At 43.5% G+C, this 18,133-nt stretch overlaps 1 protein-coding gene across 1 annotated transcript in view; it reads right to left on the bottom strand.

Annotated features, from left to right (window-relative positions):
* Nucleotides 1-18,133, bottom strand: part of REV3L (REV3 like, DNA directed polymerase zeta catalytic subunit) — a 166,219-nt gene that overhangs the window by 63,786 nt on the left and 84,300 nt on the right. The window contains exons 13-16 of the mRNA XM_061623630.1: nt 12,616-16,738; nt 10,833-11,731; nt 10,129-10,211; nt 2,572-2,697 (exon numbers count right to left, since the gene is read on the bottom strand). Coding sequence (XP_061479614.1) covers nt 2,572-2,697; nt 10,129-10,211; nt 10,833-11,731; nt 12,616-16,738 — 5,231 coding nt within the window. The remainder of the gene's footprint in view (nt 1-2,571; nt 2,698-10,128; nt 10,212-10,832; nt 11,732-12,615; nt 16,739-18,133) is intronic.

The following is an 18,133-nucleotide window of genomic DNA, read 5'->3' on the forward strand; positions in this document are numbered from 1 at the left end:
AGCCCTGCCTACTTGCTTTAAAATAGGACTGGGGGGGGGGGGGCAGAAAGAGAACACAAACACAATTCTTTTTTACATTCACTCCAAAGTCCCATTGATTTTCAGCACATTCATAATCATGTCTACTCAAAAGTAATTCCTACTGAATTCAATAGGATTTACTCTGGACATATGGGATTAGCACTGTTTTTACCCCCAAAAGCAAGTATTGGGAAGGTTTTCAAAACACTGCCCAGGATCTGACATCCTACACACAACAGGGGGAAAAACTGAAATGTATATACCTACCCAATTTATGAGATTTTCAGATAAACAGGAGAGGAAACCACCATTTTCTGGCCTCGCAATGAGGTTTTGCAGACACTGCCACCAAACAAACACTTCACTGATTGGCTGAAATCCTGAACGGGCGGGGTTAAAGCTACAAAGTGCTATACAGTAGTTTAAAAAAAGATTTAAACGGGGGGGTGCCTGACGTTTTTATATATATCTCGAGAACCGCACCACCTAGAAACTTAATTTTTTTTTAAAATGAAAGCTGAGAATCCGGGCCACCTAAGGGGCTAGCCGGGCACCGCGTGGCATGCTTAGAATCCGGGTAAAACCCGGCTATCCGGGCAATATGGCAACCCTAATAAGACGACCCCCGACGTATAAGACGACCCCCGACTTTGGAGAAGATTTTCCAGGGTTAAAAAGTCGTCTTATACGCCAGAATATACGGTACCAAACAAGAACTCATACAAGAAACTACAGTCAAGATATTTGGTAACTCCCACATAACCTACAATCACACCTGTGATCTGTACCTTATTAGTTCTGACACAAACTAAATGAAATATAAAAGAGAAGACTTTGCCGATCATCAGAAGGGCCACTTCTGTGGGTTGGCATTTTTGGCATCAGCCAGCCTGTCTGGAAGAAAAGTTTGGAATCTGGACTATGACATAAACCACCAAGCACCTCTACATATTTCTAATACATTGTATGCTTTGTGCAGTTTGAATGCAAGCTGCTTTATGGATGAAAAGACATTTTGCAAGCTGCCAAATTTTAATGCTAATTTTATTATTGCAGTTATATTCTGTCTTTCTTCCAAGGAGCTCAAAATGGCATACATGTTTATCTCCCTCTCCATTTTATCCTCACAACAACCCTGTGAGATAGGTTAGGCTAGGAGGCAGTGACTGGCCCAAGGTCACCCAGTGAGCTTCATGGCCAAGTACGGAGTTGAACCCTAGGCGTAGATTATCAGTGCAAGATATAATGTAATGCAGCCTGGTAGGTACATGATGAAGGTGTAGGCAAACTAGCTCATATTTAAACTGAAGTAGAATGACTTGTGCTATATGTATATGTATGACTGTCTACAATTCATATTGATCTCTGGGTGTGTGATCAGCCAGTTCTGCACAGCTGCACCAGGGTACCCAACTGCAAAGGGACACTGATAAGATTCTAGTTCTAAAAGAGCAATCATGTAATTTCAATAATTCTACTTCTTTTCCTATTTGATTATGTGCAGCACTGATTTACCACACATTAGTAGATGGAATCTTATGAATAAGGAAGAAACTAATAAAACAGATATAACAGAAGCATAGCGAATTACTGTAAATATTGCTGTTATCAAAAGCCTGATGGGATAACACAGAAAAGAGACATTCATAGCCAAATATGATGTACAGTTAACTGGGGTTTAGGAATTTGGTTTGGGCTATCCAGTTATATAAGCCTTCCCCCTCGTTCTGAATGTAAACTCCCCTACTGTGTTTGGTATTATATATGACAGGCACCAAACTAAGTTAAAATGAACCTGGGTTTGTTTCTAACACACATTTCAAGAATCCCCATTAAATGGTGGAAAAATTAGTGCAGGAAAGGGAAGAACTGAGGGCTTGTGTGATCTACGTTAAATGCACATATTTTTAAATTGTGTTTAGATAGCCAAAGAAGGAACAGCTGTAAGAAGCCAGCTTTCCTCCTTTCTGTCAGAAAGAACTTTGTTCTAAAGTTGTGACCATTTTATGCCAAGACTTGTTTTGTCTCCTTTTTGCCATCCACAAAGGGATGCTGGGTAGTTGCATCATATCTATATAAGCAAGAAAAACCACAAGGAAAGCTGGGCCCAAGCGGATACAGGTGTTTGCTTATTTAATTTAGTACTGTATACAAATCAGTTTCATTCTGGCATTATTGAACGTCTTCCACTCTCTTTTTCCTCCCTTCCCCTTCCCTTCCATTGTATACCTTGTCTTTGTTAGTTCGCTAATCTGAGGGAATGACCTGTCTTTTTTTTTATTGATGTGAGCAGCTTTGGGAGACGATATTTGTTTTAAGAGCAGGATAAAAATATAATACAATAAATCCAATAGAGAAGCACAGTTACATCCCAATATCCTAAAATCCCACATGTATTTAAACTGGAAAACAAGAACCTCAAAGTTTGGCTATCACCACAGAAGTTCTCCTACCAGCAAAACTAAAACCATCTTAAATGCTAAAGCTGGTAAAGAATGAAAGACAAATGCAAGTGTAGGTACAAGCATCTTCAATGCTAGAGTAAGTTACCTCATGTAAAGCCTTTGCTTCCTGAAGATTTTGTACACTTATTTTAAAACCGTATGAATTGTTTAAAGATGGTCCTTCAATCTGAGAAGTCTCTTTCTTTGAAGCATTTAAAGCAGTGAATTGGTTCTGTCAAAAGAAAGCATGACCAAATAAACTTTTCAACAATTAAGGCATTAACTCTACAAAGTCTAACTACAGAACAAATTAAGCTTCATTATTTAAATTACTCATGTTTATTCAATTGTTAACAAGAATAAAGTATTTTGACTCATACCGATTTCCAGGAAAAGAAGCCCTGTAATATCAAACTTCTGTTCTATTTACATGAACCTGTGTGAGAATCACTTTACTACAGTGTTAGACACACCACTAAGAGGGAGTCTAAATAGAACAACCACATCGGTTTAGCAAATAAGACTGGCCAACCAATTGCTGCCCTAACTTCTCCCTAGGGGATAAATGGCTGGGGGGGGGGACGACGACACACAAGCAACTAACTCCATCAACATGGTTCCAATACTCACATACATATCACAGTGACATGGAATTGCACCACAGAGAGATGAGGTCCTAAGCTGCTGTAGGTATACAGCCCTTAGTCTAACCAGATCAGATTCTGTGTTTCAAACATGCACCCTAGATGTCTTCAGCGTTAAGGAAAGTCAAACCAATACTAAACTTGACTTGGGGGAAAAATTCAACATTATTCACAATCAGAATAATATTTCATTATTTTTATATTACAGTGGCATATACGTGGAAGAGTTAAAGAGTACATTTTGTTACTTACAGAATGGTCCATCGGACTCACCTGAAGGGTGATTTTCACAGGTACGCCTGCCATCAACTCGGGCTTTACTGCCATCTAGTGTCCGAAGGCAAGAATGCACTCGAGTTAAAAGCTGGGCCTCGGGCCCCTCCCACTCCATTTCATTCGGGACGAGTCCGAAGTGGCATATCTGAAAAGAACAGAGGCCGCAGGCCCAAACAGCAAGGAAAACAGAGAAAAAGCATGGCAACATGGAAAACACAGAACTTGCAACCTAAGCATAGAGGTTTTAACCGAGGGAAAACAGAGCAAGGCACAACAACGACAAATAGACTATAAAGATGGAACCAATCAACCAGAGACCCCCACAAGGGAGGGACGTGATGGCAGGCGTACCTGTGAAAATCACCCTTCAGGTGAGTCCAATGGACCATTTTCCACAGGTAGCCTGTCATCAACTTGGGATATACCAAAGCAGCCCCCTAATCGGGAGGGACTACACACAGCTTACTATTCAGAAAGGACATGTTGGAGGACACGTCTCCCGAAGGAGGCGTCAGCAGAAGCATATCTGTCGATCTTATAATGCTTCACAAAAGAGTTAGGAGTAGACCAAACCACAGCCCTACATATATCTGCAAGGGGTGCATTAGTTAGAAACGCAGCCGAAGTGGCCGCTGATCTGGTGCAGTGAGCTGTGATGTTAGCCGGCACTGGAAAGTTAAGGGACTGATAAGCCAGGGCAATGCAGGCCCGCAACCAGCAGGACAATGTGGATTTGGAGACCTTTTTCCCCAAGGTCCTAGGGTGAAAGGATACGAATAAGGAATCTGTCTGCCTAATGTCTTGGGTGCGAGATAGATACAGTCTGAGGGCTCTCCGAACATCCAGCGAATGCCAGGCCTTTTCCAGGGGATGCACCGGCTTTGGGCAGAATGACGGAAGCACAATGTCCTGGCTACAGTGAAATAAAGAGTTGACCTTGGGGCAGAAGGATGGATCCAGTCGCAAGACCACAGAATCCTTATGAAAAATGCAGAGATGACGGGCTGAGGACAGGGCGTGTAGTTCTGAGATCCATCTCGCTGAGGTAATGGCAACAAGGAACAGGACCTTGAAAGTTAACAGTCTGAGCGGCGCTGAGGCAAGCGGTTCAAACGGAGGGCGCTGTAGGGCCTGCAGGACCTTCGAGAGGCTCCAGGAAGGAAAGTAGTGGCGCACAGCTGGTGAGAGGCGGGCGGGTCCTCTTAAAAAGCGTTTGATGAGTGGATGAGCGCCCAAAGGGGCGGTCGATAAGGAGACGGACAGTATGGAAGAGATGGTGGAAGCATGGCGACGCAGGGTGTTCGGCCGCAGTCCCTTAGACAGTCCTCTGTATAAGAACTGGAGAACGTGCTGAACAGTGGCATGAGAAGCTAGAAAGCCCTTAGAGGAGCACCATTTGGAAAATGCGCGCCACGTACTCCGATAAATGAGATTTGTCGACAGTCGTCTTGATGCTAGAACAGTATCCACCACTCCCTGGGAAAGTCCCGCGGCGGTCAGGTGCTGCCGTTCAAAAGCCAGGCCGTCAAACTCAGCCAGGCCGGATCTGGATGCAAAATTGGTCCCTGAACTAGAAGATCCAGCCTGACAGGGAGGATCCAGGGATCCGCGACTGACAGTGAGAGAAGATCCGAGAACCAATGTCGGCGAGGCCAGTATGGGGCTATCAGGAGAAGCCGAGCCCCCTCGTGCCGGAGCTTCATCAGTGTCTTGCCCAGTAAGGAGATCGGAGGGAAGGCGTACAGGAGGCCGTCTGGCCAAGGTGCCGTCAACGCATCCACTGCTTCCGCCGTTGGCTCCAGGTACCTCGAGAAGAAGCGAGGCAGCTGGCAGTTGTGGCTCGACGTGAAGAGGTCCACCAAGAGGGCGCCGAATCTGAGTTGGAGCAGGTTGAACACTGCTGGATGGAGCTTCCACTCTCCCGGGTGTACATGCTGCCTGCTGAGCCAATCGGCAGTGACGTTCAGCAGCCCGCTGAGGTGTTCCGCCCGTATAGATAGTAGGTGTTTTTCGGCCCAGCTGAAGATTTGGGCCGCCTCTGCCTGAAGAGCTCTGGACCTGGTCCCCCCGCCTGTTGAGATGAGATTTCACGCAAACGTTGTCTGTTCGGATCAGCACGTGCTGCAGGGAGAACAGTGGCTGGAAATGTCGAAGGGCAAGATGAACCCCCGAGCTCCAACCAGTTTATGTTGTGAGTTAGGTCTGCTGGGGACCACACTCCCTGGACAAAGCTGGCATTGCAGTGTGCTCCCCAGCCTGATAGGCTGGCATCTGTAGTGATGATAACCCTGACAGGCTCCCTGAAGGGCGTACCCTTGCTGAGATGTGCCGTCACTGTCCACCAGTGGAAAGATGCCCTCAGAGAGGGTGCCAGCGGAATCACATGGTGTTTGGACTTGGCAATGTCCCCCTGGAAGGGTAGGAGGGCCCACTGTAAAGTTCTCATGTGATGTCGAGCCCACGGGACAATATGAATGGTGGAGACCAGCATTCCTAGCATGTGGGCCAGAAGCATGACGTCTGCCCTTGAACGATGAGTCAGAAAGATTGCCATGGCTGTGATGGAGGCGATACGGTCTGGCGACAGGAAGATCATGGCTAGGGACGTGTCCAGTATGGCTCCCAGATGTAGGAGGCGCTGGGTTGGCTGAAGATGACTGTTTTCCACGTTGACTAGCCAGCCATGCGAAGTTAGGGCATCTAGAGTGAACTGGAGCTGTCTGTCGGCTAGGTCCCGGGAGCACGCTCGGAGGAGAAGGTCACCAGGTAGGGGTAAATATGCACCCCCTGTCGGCGGAGAAAGGCCACCATGGTGGCCATCACTTTGGTAAAGACTTGAGGAGCCGATGTAAGGCCGAATGGCATGGCACGGTACTGGAAGTGGTGTTGGCCGAGGGAAAATCTGAGGAAACGTCTGTGAGCCGGGCAGATTGGGATGTGTAAGTAGGCATCCTTCAAGTCGACAGATGCTAGGAAATCCCCTTGTTGCAGAGCTTCCACAATTGAGGCCAGTGACTCCATCTTGAAGCGGCGGTACTTGACAAAGCGGTTGACAAACTTGAGGTCTAAGACCGCCCTCCATGAAGAATCTCGCTTGGGAACCGCGAAGAGGACGGAGTAGACGCCTTGCAGCCTTTCAGATGGAGGAACTGGCTCTATAGCGGCTATGTCTAGCAGATGATGTAGGGCATCCTGCATAACCGTCCTGCGTGACTTGGAGATGGGGGAGAGGCAAAATCTGTCCGGGGGGGGTCCGCCAAAATTCTATGTTGTACCCCAGGGTGAAGATGGCCCTGACCCAGGTGATGTGTGTCAGGGTGAGCCAGGAGCTTGCGTAAGAGGCCAGTCTGCCTCCTATGGGGATGGCGTCAGAACTGCCTACGCTGACAGGCTCCTCTGCCATAGGAAGAGGAGGAGGCTTGCCTGTTTTGATATTGGGGTCTGCCCTGGAAGCGTTGTCTAGGCCAGGGTGCCCTGGAGGAGCAGAAGTCTGTGGACCAGGCATCTCGTCCCCGCCTGCCAGGCCGCCCCCCCGAAAGGGCTGGAAGGAGCAGTAAGGAGTAAATCGCCGAAAGGGTCTGTGTTCATCCTTTTTGACTGTGGCCAAGGTAGGTTTATGATTGTCCTTGGGGTCAACCAAGACCACTTTAAGAGCATCGTCACCAAAGAGCATAGAGCCCGAGTATGGGGCCATGGACACGTTAGTTCTGGCAGCAGTGTCGGCATCCCAATGTTGGAGCCATAGGGTTCGTCGAGCGACTATCTCAGCAGCAAGGGCCCATGCTTCTTGGTGGGTAGCGTCCAAAGTGGCATCAGCCACGAAGGCAGCAGCTTTATGCAATTTGAGTAGGCTTTTACGTAACTTGGCTGGATCAGGATTGGGATCGTCCAACAGGTCATCGAGCCACATCATGGAGGCTCGTGAGAAGATGGAGGCGGCGGCGGAGGCCCGGATGGAGTGGGCAGATGCCTCGTGGTTTTTATGTAGTATGAAGTCAAGCTGCCTCTCAGAGGGGTCTTTAAGCTGAGATTCCCCCTCTTTAGGGAGGAGAGATCGAGACACAAGATCGGAGATAGGCTGGTCCACCCTAGGGACGTTCAGGAAGGACATAAATTCGGGGCCAATGGGTACCGTTTGTTGGCCAACGGTGAGAAGCGATGTGGGCGCAAGGGGCGGGCCCATTCTTCCCTGGCTAGCTTGTTAATGGGATCTGGCACAGGGATAAAATGATCCATTGATCTGGGGGACTTTAGAACTCTAGCGCCCTTGACTGGGGGGCGGTAGGTTGTGTTTGAGCAGGTTGAATGCCCAGGGTATCCATTACCCTGTGTGAGAGTGGGGGGTAATCAGCCGAGTCGAAGAGGCGATAGAAGTCCTCATCTAGATTGGATTCTCCACTCCACTCATCAGGATCAGCCTGCAGGAAAGGTAAGTAATCCTGCATCTCCGAGGGCTCGCCACCAAGTCTGCCTCTAGAAACATCAAACGGATTAGGCGAGGAGGAAGGGATATCGTCATAACAAGCCGGTTGTCTTACAGAGCTGGACTGCCGTGAAACTCCGGGCTGGGGCGACAGCTGTGCTTGGGGCAGAAGTTGAGCTTGGGAGAGACACCCTAGTACCTCTCGCAGCTGTAAAAGGAATTCCGGAGACAACTGGAGCCCTGAAGGAGGAGCAGAGGGCACAGGATGCTCTTGTGTAGGCAAAAGAGGTTGCACTGGAGGAGTCAGAGGGACATCGGAACGTGGACTCTGACTGGGGAAGCCTTCAAATTCGTCCTCTGATGACCCAGAGGGGGATTGAAAAAGAATGGGTATTGTTTCTTGTGCAGGTTTCTCTAAGGACGGAGCAGAAACGTAACAGGCCCTCTTAGGAGCGCCATGGTGAGATAAATGTTTAGTCTTGGCCAAGGCCTTAGAGTGCTTATGCTTGGAAGGCTTGTGCTGAGGTAAAGCGATGTGCTGGTGGCTTGGCCCTGCGGAATGCGCCTCCTGCGGCTGCTGGTCTGCCATGGTGGAGTCTAGATACACACACACAATGGGGAAGGTGCGGTAACACTCGTATGCTGAGAGGTGATGAGAAGTAGGCTGTGCACTAAGGTGCCAGGTACCAAGAGAAAAAAGGCTTGTTCGCTATGGCACTGCAAAAAAGGAGGGAGTGGGAACTCACCACAGGAGAGGCACTAATATCGCCCTGATCAGTCAGGGAGCCAAGAAAAGTAAGTCAAGCTGCAATATTGGCCGCTGGCTAAGTACACACACACAATGGGGAAGGTGCGAGACCGCTACAATACACTGCCAGGAAAAAATTGCCTTTTGAAAAAATGCAGTGTGGCCCAAGGCTAAATACACACACACACACAATGAGGAAGGTGCGGTACTGCCAATGTGCACAGAGAGACTAGATTATCACTAGAAAAAATTGTGTATAACAAAATTGAGTGCACAGAAGTAGATACACACGCACAATGCGGAAGGCGTGGTATCTCAAAAAACACAGCTTGCTCAAAATGTGCAGCACTCCGCTGCAGATTGGTATTGCAACCCTTGGAAAAGGCACTGAAAAATAGCTGGATAATAAAAAACAAATAGGAAAAAACAAAAGCCAAAAAACAAGAGCCAAAAAACAAGACTAAGAAATAAAAGGAGTACTGGAAACCAGACCTCCTAAAAAAGGCCCCTGGAAGGGTTAACGGCCGCCAGAAAGAAACGCTGCCAGCTAGGGCCGAGCAAGAAGCCCGCATGTGGCTACGAGCCTCCGGAGGAGCCGCGGTGGCGTGGAGAAACAAAAAACACCGCTTCCAGAAGACGGAGGCCAGAAGAAGCAGCCCAGCCAAGGAAAAAAGGGACTGCAAAGTCTTGAAGAGGGCGAAAAAACGCTGCCCAGGAGCCGGCACGGGAGGACGGCCGAGGAAGGAGCCGCGGCCGCGAGCTACCCTACTTCAAACGAAAATGGCCCCGGGAGGGGGGCGGAACCGCAGCTGCGGATCCCCCGAACAAGAAGGGAGCAGCTGCTGCTGCTAAAGGACGCCGCAGCCGCGTGCCCCCAAACAAAAGGGAGGCAAAAACAAAAGGGGAAGCAGCCGCACTGCCAACACAAACTGAAAGGGTCAAAGAAAAAAGAAAAAAGCAAGAAAAATGAGCGAAAAACTCCTGAAAGGGAAAAAACAGACCCAAAATTCCCACATACTCCTAACCAAAAAAGGGGAGGGGGGGAATACAAAGGGAACAGCAAAAATCAGAACAAAGAGAAACTTAGCTACGCTAGTCAGGAATCCAAGTTCTTCGGACGAAGGCAAGAATGGAATGGAGTGGGAGGGGCCCGAGGCCCAGCTTTTAACTCGAGTGCATTCTTGCCTTCGGACACTAGATGGCAGTAAAGCCCGAGTTGATGGCAGGCTACCTGTGGAAAAGAACCAAAGGTGCTTTTCTGATGCAGAATACAGTGACTGCTCACAGAAAGCCTATTTTACAAATCACACTAGAGCCCTGCAGTATCCAAATATATCTATCTAAAACAGCACTATGAATTGAGTTCAGAAATAAAGTAGAAGCTATTGATTATCTTCTAACAGTCAATCAATATTTTATTGCTATTCTGATTCAGAAAAATTAGAAGTACAAATATTGTACAGAAATACCCTTACTGGAACACAAAGAGGTAAAATAGTTTACTTTAGAACTAGGAAAATAACTAAAATTAAGCCTAAAAAAAAGATATATTTATTTTAATACCATTTTTACCTTGACTTGAGTTGTTAAAAGTACTTTTCGAAGAGCATTAACATTACTTCCTCTTCTAGGATTCAATTTCTGAATGTTTGTTCCTGGGGTGGAGAAAAGGGAGAAGGTAAAGAGTAAATACAGAAATAAAAATACACAGTCATCCTTTAGTAATACTGAATTACTTGATCAAAAACTACAAAATGTTTCTCCTGAATAGGAGGAGGCCATAGCTCAGTGGTAGAGCTCATGCTTTCCATGCAAAAGGTCCCAGGTTCAATCCTCTGCATCTCCAGGTAGAGCTAGAAATACTCTTGTCTGAAACCCTGGAGAGCTACTACCAATCACTGTAGATAATACTGAGCTAGATGGACCAATGGGTCTGACATGGTGTAAGGCAGCTTCCTGTTTACCTAAGAATGAAGTTCAATTAAAAAGTCAATGTTAAGTTCAATATCAAGGTATGGAGTGGTCTGACACTGTGGCATCTTATACTGCTGGACCTGAAAATTGTTCTAAGTGGAAAAAATGAACTTCAAATGTTGATTACACAATTTAAGGCATCTCAGAATATTCTGATTATGGCTACTTTATAAGTAAAGTATGGCAACTTGTCTAACAATACTTGAACATGTGATTTTAGGCTTATTTTGCCTATGTAATTACATTTATGCTTGCATAATTTCAGTATTCATTTCTACATGCCTCTCTTTTCATAAACTTACCTGGTAATAATGGAGTAAATTTAGGTGCTTCAGTTATTCCTCCTTGACACATTTCCTCTCTAATAGGTGTACTATGCAGGCAAACAGTTCCATAATTGTCATCACATTCTTTGCTCACAACTGGGGAGACGGCGAAGAGTATCTTGCTTTCCTCTTTGACAAGCTTCTGATCTCTCTCAGTGAGTGTTTCATTTTCTTCTACAGAGGACAACATGTCCTCTGAGTCTTCTGAACAAGACTGTTTGGAATCTGTGGATGGTATTTGTTGCCAAGGAGGAAGCACTGATGATTCAGGGGAACTATAAATAACACAATCCTCATCTCTGTTCGTTTCTATTGCTGGCACAAGTGGCACAGTCCTTTTACTGACTACAGTCTTACTTTCAGTGTTATTTGTATCAGAGTTTTCCATGGTTTGTGTTGGTGTAGGATTTGAAGATGAAAAACCAATCTCTTCTGATTGTACAACAGGTTTGCATGGCAAGATAGAATTCTCAGATGCCTTGGCCATTTGATAACACAGATTTTTAGGCAAAGACATGCAGTTCAAACTCTCATCAACCTTTTCTACCTCAACTGAATTGATTACCATTCTTTTCCTATAATGTACATAATCTTCTTTTGCCTGCAACCATGATTGAACTTGTTGGCAACTTGGTGCACATTTGCAAGGCATGATCACTATCTTTTTGTCTTCACTAGTTTTACAGTTACTTCTTTGTTTTTTGTCAGTAGTGGAGTGGCAATTGCGAAGGGGAGAACCAGATCTAGGGCTTTGTGCCATTGCCAAAAATGCAGTCTTCCATAGCCGTAGCCCTTCTAATGAGAAGTCTCCCTCAAACTCAAGCAGATCATTTGGAAGTCTCGTTTCTACTGTAAGCAATCTTCCTCCAATTTCTCTGTGAAGATATTTTCAGTTAACACCATAATGAATTAATCTTAATAGAAGGAAAGAACTGTCAGACAGTAAGATTCCTTCACTTAATAGCACATTTAGAACTCTTATATCTTGATATCCAAACTAGCCATCAGCATTTTAAAGGAAAAGCAAACATGTAAAGTTTTCATTCATATTTTAATACATTCCCCATAACATTAGCTAATGATGTCTATGAGAGGAAAGGAGTTTATCCAACGGATCTTTCCCTTCTTTTCTTCCCTCCTGAAAAGCCTCTCCAAAGGGTTCTTTCCCTCCCCCTCCTCACCCTTGTACCTATCACATAAAGCCTTTCCAGCGGGTCAGGGAGACCTACCAAACCAAATGAGCTGTCACATGGGGCTGAAGTGGAAGAGAAGAATCACCCAAATTCAGGTGGAGGAATCTTGCGCCAGCAGAAGGTCCCACTATCTAATTTTGGGTGATCCCCCCCCCACAAAAAAACTGCAGCCCTGTATGACACAGTATGTCCCCCTGGCCCTCTGGAGAGGCTTTATGTTATGGGTGGCGGGGGCAGAAAGGGAAAGAAAATATCCATTTTGCAAGCTTGCCTTACATGCATTAACATCGAGTACAACCCTACATTAAAATCTTCAGTGTCCAGAACATATGAACCTGCAAATATGAAGCAGAACGTTTTCTTTTTTCATAAATGAAACAGTTATTTTAACCCCGTGCAATTCTGGCCTTTGCTTAATGGACCTGGAGAGAATGCTACATTAAAGCAAACCTAATTTTTCAGTATACATATATAAAATATTTAAAAGCCACTGAAAAATACATGGGTGCAAAATAGAAAAATGTGACTACAAAGAGCTGTACTGTCCACTGGTATTACCACATTACCTTGGCTTTTCTGGTGCATCACAAGGGTTGCTGCAAAATGGTTCCTGATAGATTGCTTCTGCAAGATCATGTTCCAGTAAAGTTGACATGATTTCTTCACGACTTGGAGGTGACATAAGAGGTTTAAGGATGTGAGCAGCACGAGGTGTAGAACTTCCATTTTTTGACTGTGAAGGAGAATTTGTAGATCTTGGTGAACTATCAGGGGTTGGTGTTAATCCCTCATTGTTTCTTGAAATATACAACTCCAAATCTTCAGAAGCTGTATCCATAAGTTCACCATCCGGGGAAGATAGAATGGAAGAAAAAGATATACTAATTGAGCCAAGTGACTGACCAGGCTCAAAAGCGGCTTCCTTTCTAAAGTGGTTTTGACTCCAATTGCTATTTGGTGAGGAAAGATTAAGAAAAATTCCTTTCTTCACTGCATTTCTCTCCAACTGAAATTGTTCCTTCTGACACATTTCTGCCTGTTGCACATTTAGTGGTGAGCTAGGTTGAGATGCTGATGCAAGAATGTTATTTTTCCACTGGCTGTGAAGATGGTTGTCATTGGTATCCAGGCACCTTTTATCAAAAAGCTGAGGGCTCAGTGGACCAGTTCTTAACCATGTTGTGTGGTCTGAAGAGTAATGATTTTCTTCCTTAGATATTTTGCTATTATGACTTAAAAGATCAGCTTCTGCTGTCTGACCTGGAAAAAGGTCTTGAGCTACATCACTCAGAAACTTCTGCGGCAGATTTTGATCTGCTGGGACAAACTGACTTGCAGAATACAAACTACAAAATCCAGTCTGCCCTATGGTATTAATATCAAAATTGTAATTATGATCAGGTGACAGGCTGTCTTCAAGTGAGTAACAACTTTCAAAACCTGGGTCTGAATAAAAAACCGGGCTATCAACAGATGTAACATGGCCAGTGTAACCATTCTGCTGCTTTGCAGAATCTTTTAAAAGCTCGAGAGTTTTTTCTTTAGATTTTTTATCCCTAGATGTACGAGGTTTTCTTGGGCATGCAACTGAACGTGATTTTTTAATTGATTTGTTTTGATCAAGAGGGAAGGAAGCACCTCTGTTTAATTGAGTTTTCATCGATAATTGTTCGTGCATATTGTTTACATGAGCTTTTTGTTGTCTCTTTTGAAGTAATTCCTTCAGAACAGCTAAGCCAGAATGTCCTTCACTGAATGCTGAAGGAGTTACCAGTGCCTTGCCTTTACATTGAGAATCAGTTTTGGTTTGAGAGGTTTCTGACAGACCCTTTTGTTTTATATTTTTTTCAGGGTTAAAATGTGACATATCCAAAATAAATCCTCTCTGGTTCTGTTCCCATCCTAGCTTTTTAACTGGATTTCGCAAAGATGCTACAAAACATTTTTTTGGTAACTGAAAAGATCCATGGCTTTCCTCAGAAGTTTTAAAAAAAGAAATATGTTCAGCATTTTTTGTTGCTTCTGGAAGATAAACAATCTGCTGCTGATTATCTTTACAATGCAAAAGTTTACTAGGATGAACCTGATCAATCTTCATTGTGTCAGAAGAAATAAAGTTTTCATTTGCCTTTCCAGCAGAGGATAAAAGTCTGCATTGTGAATTTGTAGCCTCTTCAGCCTTTTTAGGCATTATATCCTTAGAACAGTATGCATTCAGTGCTACCTGAGATATATGGTGAGACTGGTCAAACACATTATTTTGAATTGGTTCTTTTGTCCTAAATACACCACTGTGACTAGTAGATCTTTGGAAATTTATTTTGGCTTTTTCCCTTGCAGACACCATAGAAGCTATGGCTGGATGAAAGTCCTCCTGCATCAGGGGAGAACCTTGGTGCCCTACAGGCTTTTCATTTTCCAAGAATGAATGGAAATATATCAATGGATTTACTTGTGCATGAGTTGTTAATGGGAGTTGTGCTGATGGTAGATGTCCTGCTGAACAGCCAGTTGGTGGGATATCTTTCTGGGTATAAAGTAGCTGTGAGTTTCCCAAGGTGTGAGCATTCTCAGATAAATCATGGTGCTTCATCACAAGTTTAACCTCAGGTGAAGGAAGAATACTACTTTTTTCATCTGTTACTGTCATCAACTTTGAGACTTTTTCTAATTTTTGTTTCTGTTTTGCTCTAGGCTTTTTCTTTAACTCGTTTCCTGTTTTGTTAATCAGATTACTCTTGATCTTTTTATTAGTTCTCACAGTAGTGCTAGCAAATGGCTTTTTACATTTTTTAGTCTGAGTCTTTGATTGACGATGTTTCCCTATGCTGGAATGAATAGTCTTACTGCTGTATGTGGTAGCATTTTTAAACACTAACATTTCTTTTTCTAGATTTGTCATTTCTTCTGCATTTGGGTCAGTGGGAGACCAGCAGCGAGGTGGGGATACATTAACTGGACTTACACTTCTTTCTGATAGAAACCCTAATTTAGACATAACATCACTATAGTTCAAGTCACAGTCTTCAGCTTCACTGCTATATGATGGTAGAGGGGGAGATAGAAAAGCCCGGGATCTTTTTCTGAAATATAAGGTTCTTTTAATATTTTTACTATTCATGTTTTGCAGCTTCCCCACCTTTTTCTTTGTAGACTTGCATTTTGCTTTTTTTTTGTGACTTTTCTTTGGCATTAGTGGATAAATAGGGTATTTGGTTGCAGGTGAATCAGGTACTTTTGGCCAAAAGTCCTTTAAAGGTGCAAGTTTTTTATACAGATTCATTTTTTCCTCTGTAAGTATAACTTGTTCCTCACTAGAATCTATTTTTCCTAGTTTAACAAGCATATTTTTCCTCCCTCTGAACCTATTAATAATAATATATTTTATAATAACAGGTGGCAATTTTTTACAAAGCTTTCGTCGTTTTCGACATTTTTTAGACCCATCCATATTTTCATCATTTTCCACAGAATGAGGTAGGGTAATTTTTGAAGTGTGCATGCCAAAGCTAGATTCACTGTCTTCCGTCTCATAATTTATCTTGCGTTTAGCTCTGAGTGTGTACTTATTTCCACACAGCCCAAACACCTGCTCAGATTCTCGAGCTCCATCCGCAAAATGACAGTCAATACAGTTACTTGGATCCATAGACAATTTGTTTTCCAAAGCACCATGAGGAACTTGAATGATATCATTTGGTAACAAACTGTCTTTATCAGGAATGTTATTACTAGTATTACCTTGTACATAGCAGCTCTCTTTTGTGGATGCAATATCACTGATAGCTGTAGACTTTTGATTGCTAAGAATCACTTTTTTTTTTAGTTTTAACCTAGACTGTTTTTTGCCTTGTTGCAGTTTATATGTCACAGGACCTAATTTCTGCGGCTGGCTGAGACAATTAGAAAGAACAACACTAGGAAAGAACATGTAATGTGCTGTTTGTTGATTAGCATTTGTTTTTTCTGCCTTATGCTCCTGAAATTCTTCATATCTAATTTTAAGGTTATTAAGGCCATCTCTATCAGTGTTACTTTCAGCAGAATGAATGATCGTATGATTACCTTCTGAGCAAGACCCCGATTCACAGTTTTCTGGTGCTGGGAAAAGGTTATTTATACTTGCGTTACTGGCTTTTTTATTTGCTTCAGAGGATGGTTTATTTTTGGAGTGGCCCAAATCTGAAAAGTTAGAATTTTTAACCAAAATACTTTCATCCATTTGGCGGCTTGTATGCAGAGACACATCTTTTGGAGCTTTTCTGATTCCAGTGTACTTTCTCTGAGGCAAGTGTCTGCTTACTGAGGAGATGTCTTCATAAGCTGTTTCACATGAAACTGGGAGTATTTCACTTTTATTACTTTCTTTGTGTGAATTTTCAGAATGGAGGATATTGCTGAAGGATGTTGGGTATTTCACACTGTAATTGCTTTCTTTTGTAAGAGAATGGACTGATAATTCAGGTCTTACGTCTACCTTGTTTGGCTGAGAAAGCCCCTCTATGTCATCAGTGTTCAAAATATGAGAAGAAAGGGCACTTGTGTGTTTACACGGAAAGGTAATCTTAGCAGAAGAAGGAGGTTCCAGAGTAGCAGCATCTTTGTGAAAAACTGAAGACTTTACAGATGTTTTGCTTGTTGCCATTAGCGAGGTGTGAGTTCGAGAGTTCTTGTTGTTCAAAGGATTGTCTAGAATAGAATAGACACAATACATGCAATCTTTAAATCTATTTTTCTTCCTCTATTTTTTCACATCAACGATTTTAAAGCTTAAAGATTAACAGTTGCTATTTTACCTAAGAAGAGGACTTTGGTTCTTATCTGAAAGAAATTTCTCCTGGATGATAGTCCATCAAGTGGGTCTGGTGTGCCACCAGGCATCCACAGGCAGGAATTGCTGTTAATTTGTGAGGGGAGTAGATTGCCTTGAATTGAATTGTGACCCCTCAATTCATTTCATGACAAGTCGAACAGAGTACCTAGAACTATGATAAAAGCTCACAGGAAAAAAAATAAGAAAAACATCCACCTCAGAGAAATACAGAGACCTGTTTCCCAAAAAAAGACACATATGCAAGTCATAGACACAAAAAGTGCATTATAATGTGTCATACAAGGAATAATGACAATACAAAAGTGTTATCTTTTGAACTATGTAACTATTCTGTTTCCAGTGAATGAACCCATAGAAAACACATGATACCTAAGTGCCATATCAGCATGGAAAATTCAGCTGAGTAACTTCCAAAAGATGTAAGGGTAGACCTTGATGGACTATCATCCAGGAGAAATTTCTTTCAGATAAGGACCAAAGTCCTCTTCTCCCTGGATGATAGTCCATCAGGTGGGATGCACCCAAGCAGTCCCAGTCAATAAACATAAAGGGAGGGCTACATGGATCAGCTATACTCAAGGCATGACCATGTGCTGCAGCACTCATCTGTCGAAGGCCACCTCAACTGAGATATAAACATCAATTTTATAATAGGAAATGAAAGGATTTGGCAATGCTAAGTCACAGCTCTACAAATCAGAAAAGAAATATAAACTGATAAAACAGCAGTGGCTGCAGCAGACCTCGTAGAATACTTGGTAACACTATTAGGAACAGATAAGTGTAAACTTTCATAAACTAACTTAATACAGGCTCTAAACCAACAAGACAGTATTGAATAAGTGACTTTCTTCTCCAGAAAATTTGGATGAAAAGAAACCAATAAAGAATCAGTTCACCTGATCTCTCTAGCACGATTGACATAAACCTTTAAGGCCCTCCTCACATAGAAGGATTACCATACCTTCTCTCGAGGATGAGCCGGATTCTTGCAAAAGGTAGATAGAGCAATCTCTTGCTTCCTATAGAAGTTCACCATCAGTACAAAAGAGGGGTGCGAATACAAGATGACTCTGAATGGAATATGCAGAGATTTTTCGCAGCGGACAATGTGTTCAGTTTTGAGATGTATTGGGCTGATGTAATTGCTATCAAGAAAGGAAGTTTAAAGGGCAGGACCTGGAGAGGCACAGAACAGAGTGGTTTGAATGGAGGACACTGAAGGAAGAACAACACTTTATGAAGATTCC

Source organism: Rhineura floridana, chromosome 4, assembly GCF_030035675.1.
Source record: "Rhineura floridana isolate rRhiFlo1 chromosome 4, rRhiFlo1.hap2, whole genome shotgun sequence".
NCBI lineage: Eukaryota > Metazoa > Chordata > Lepidosauria > Squamata > Rhineuridae > Rhineura > Rhineura floridana.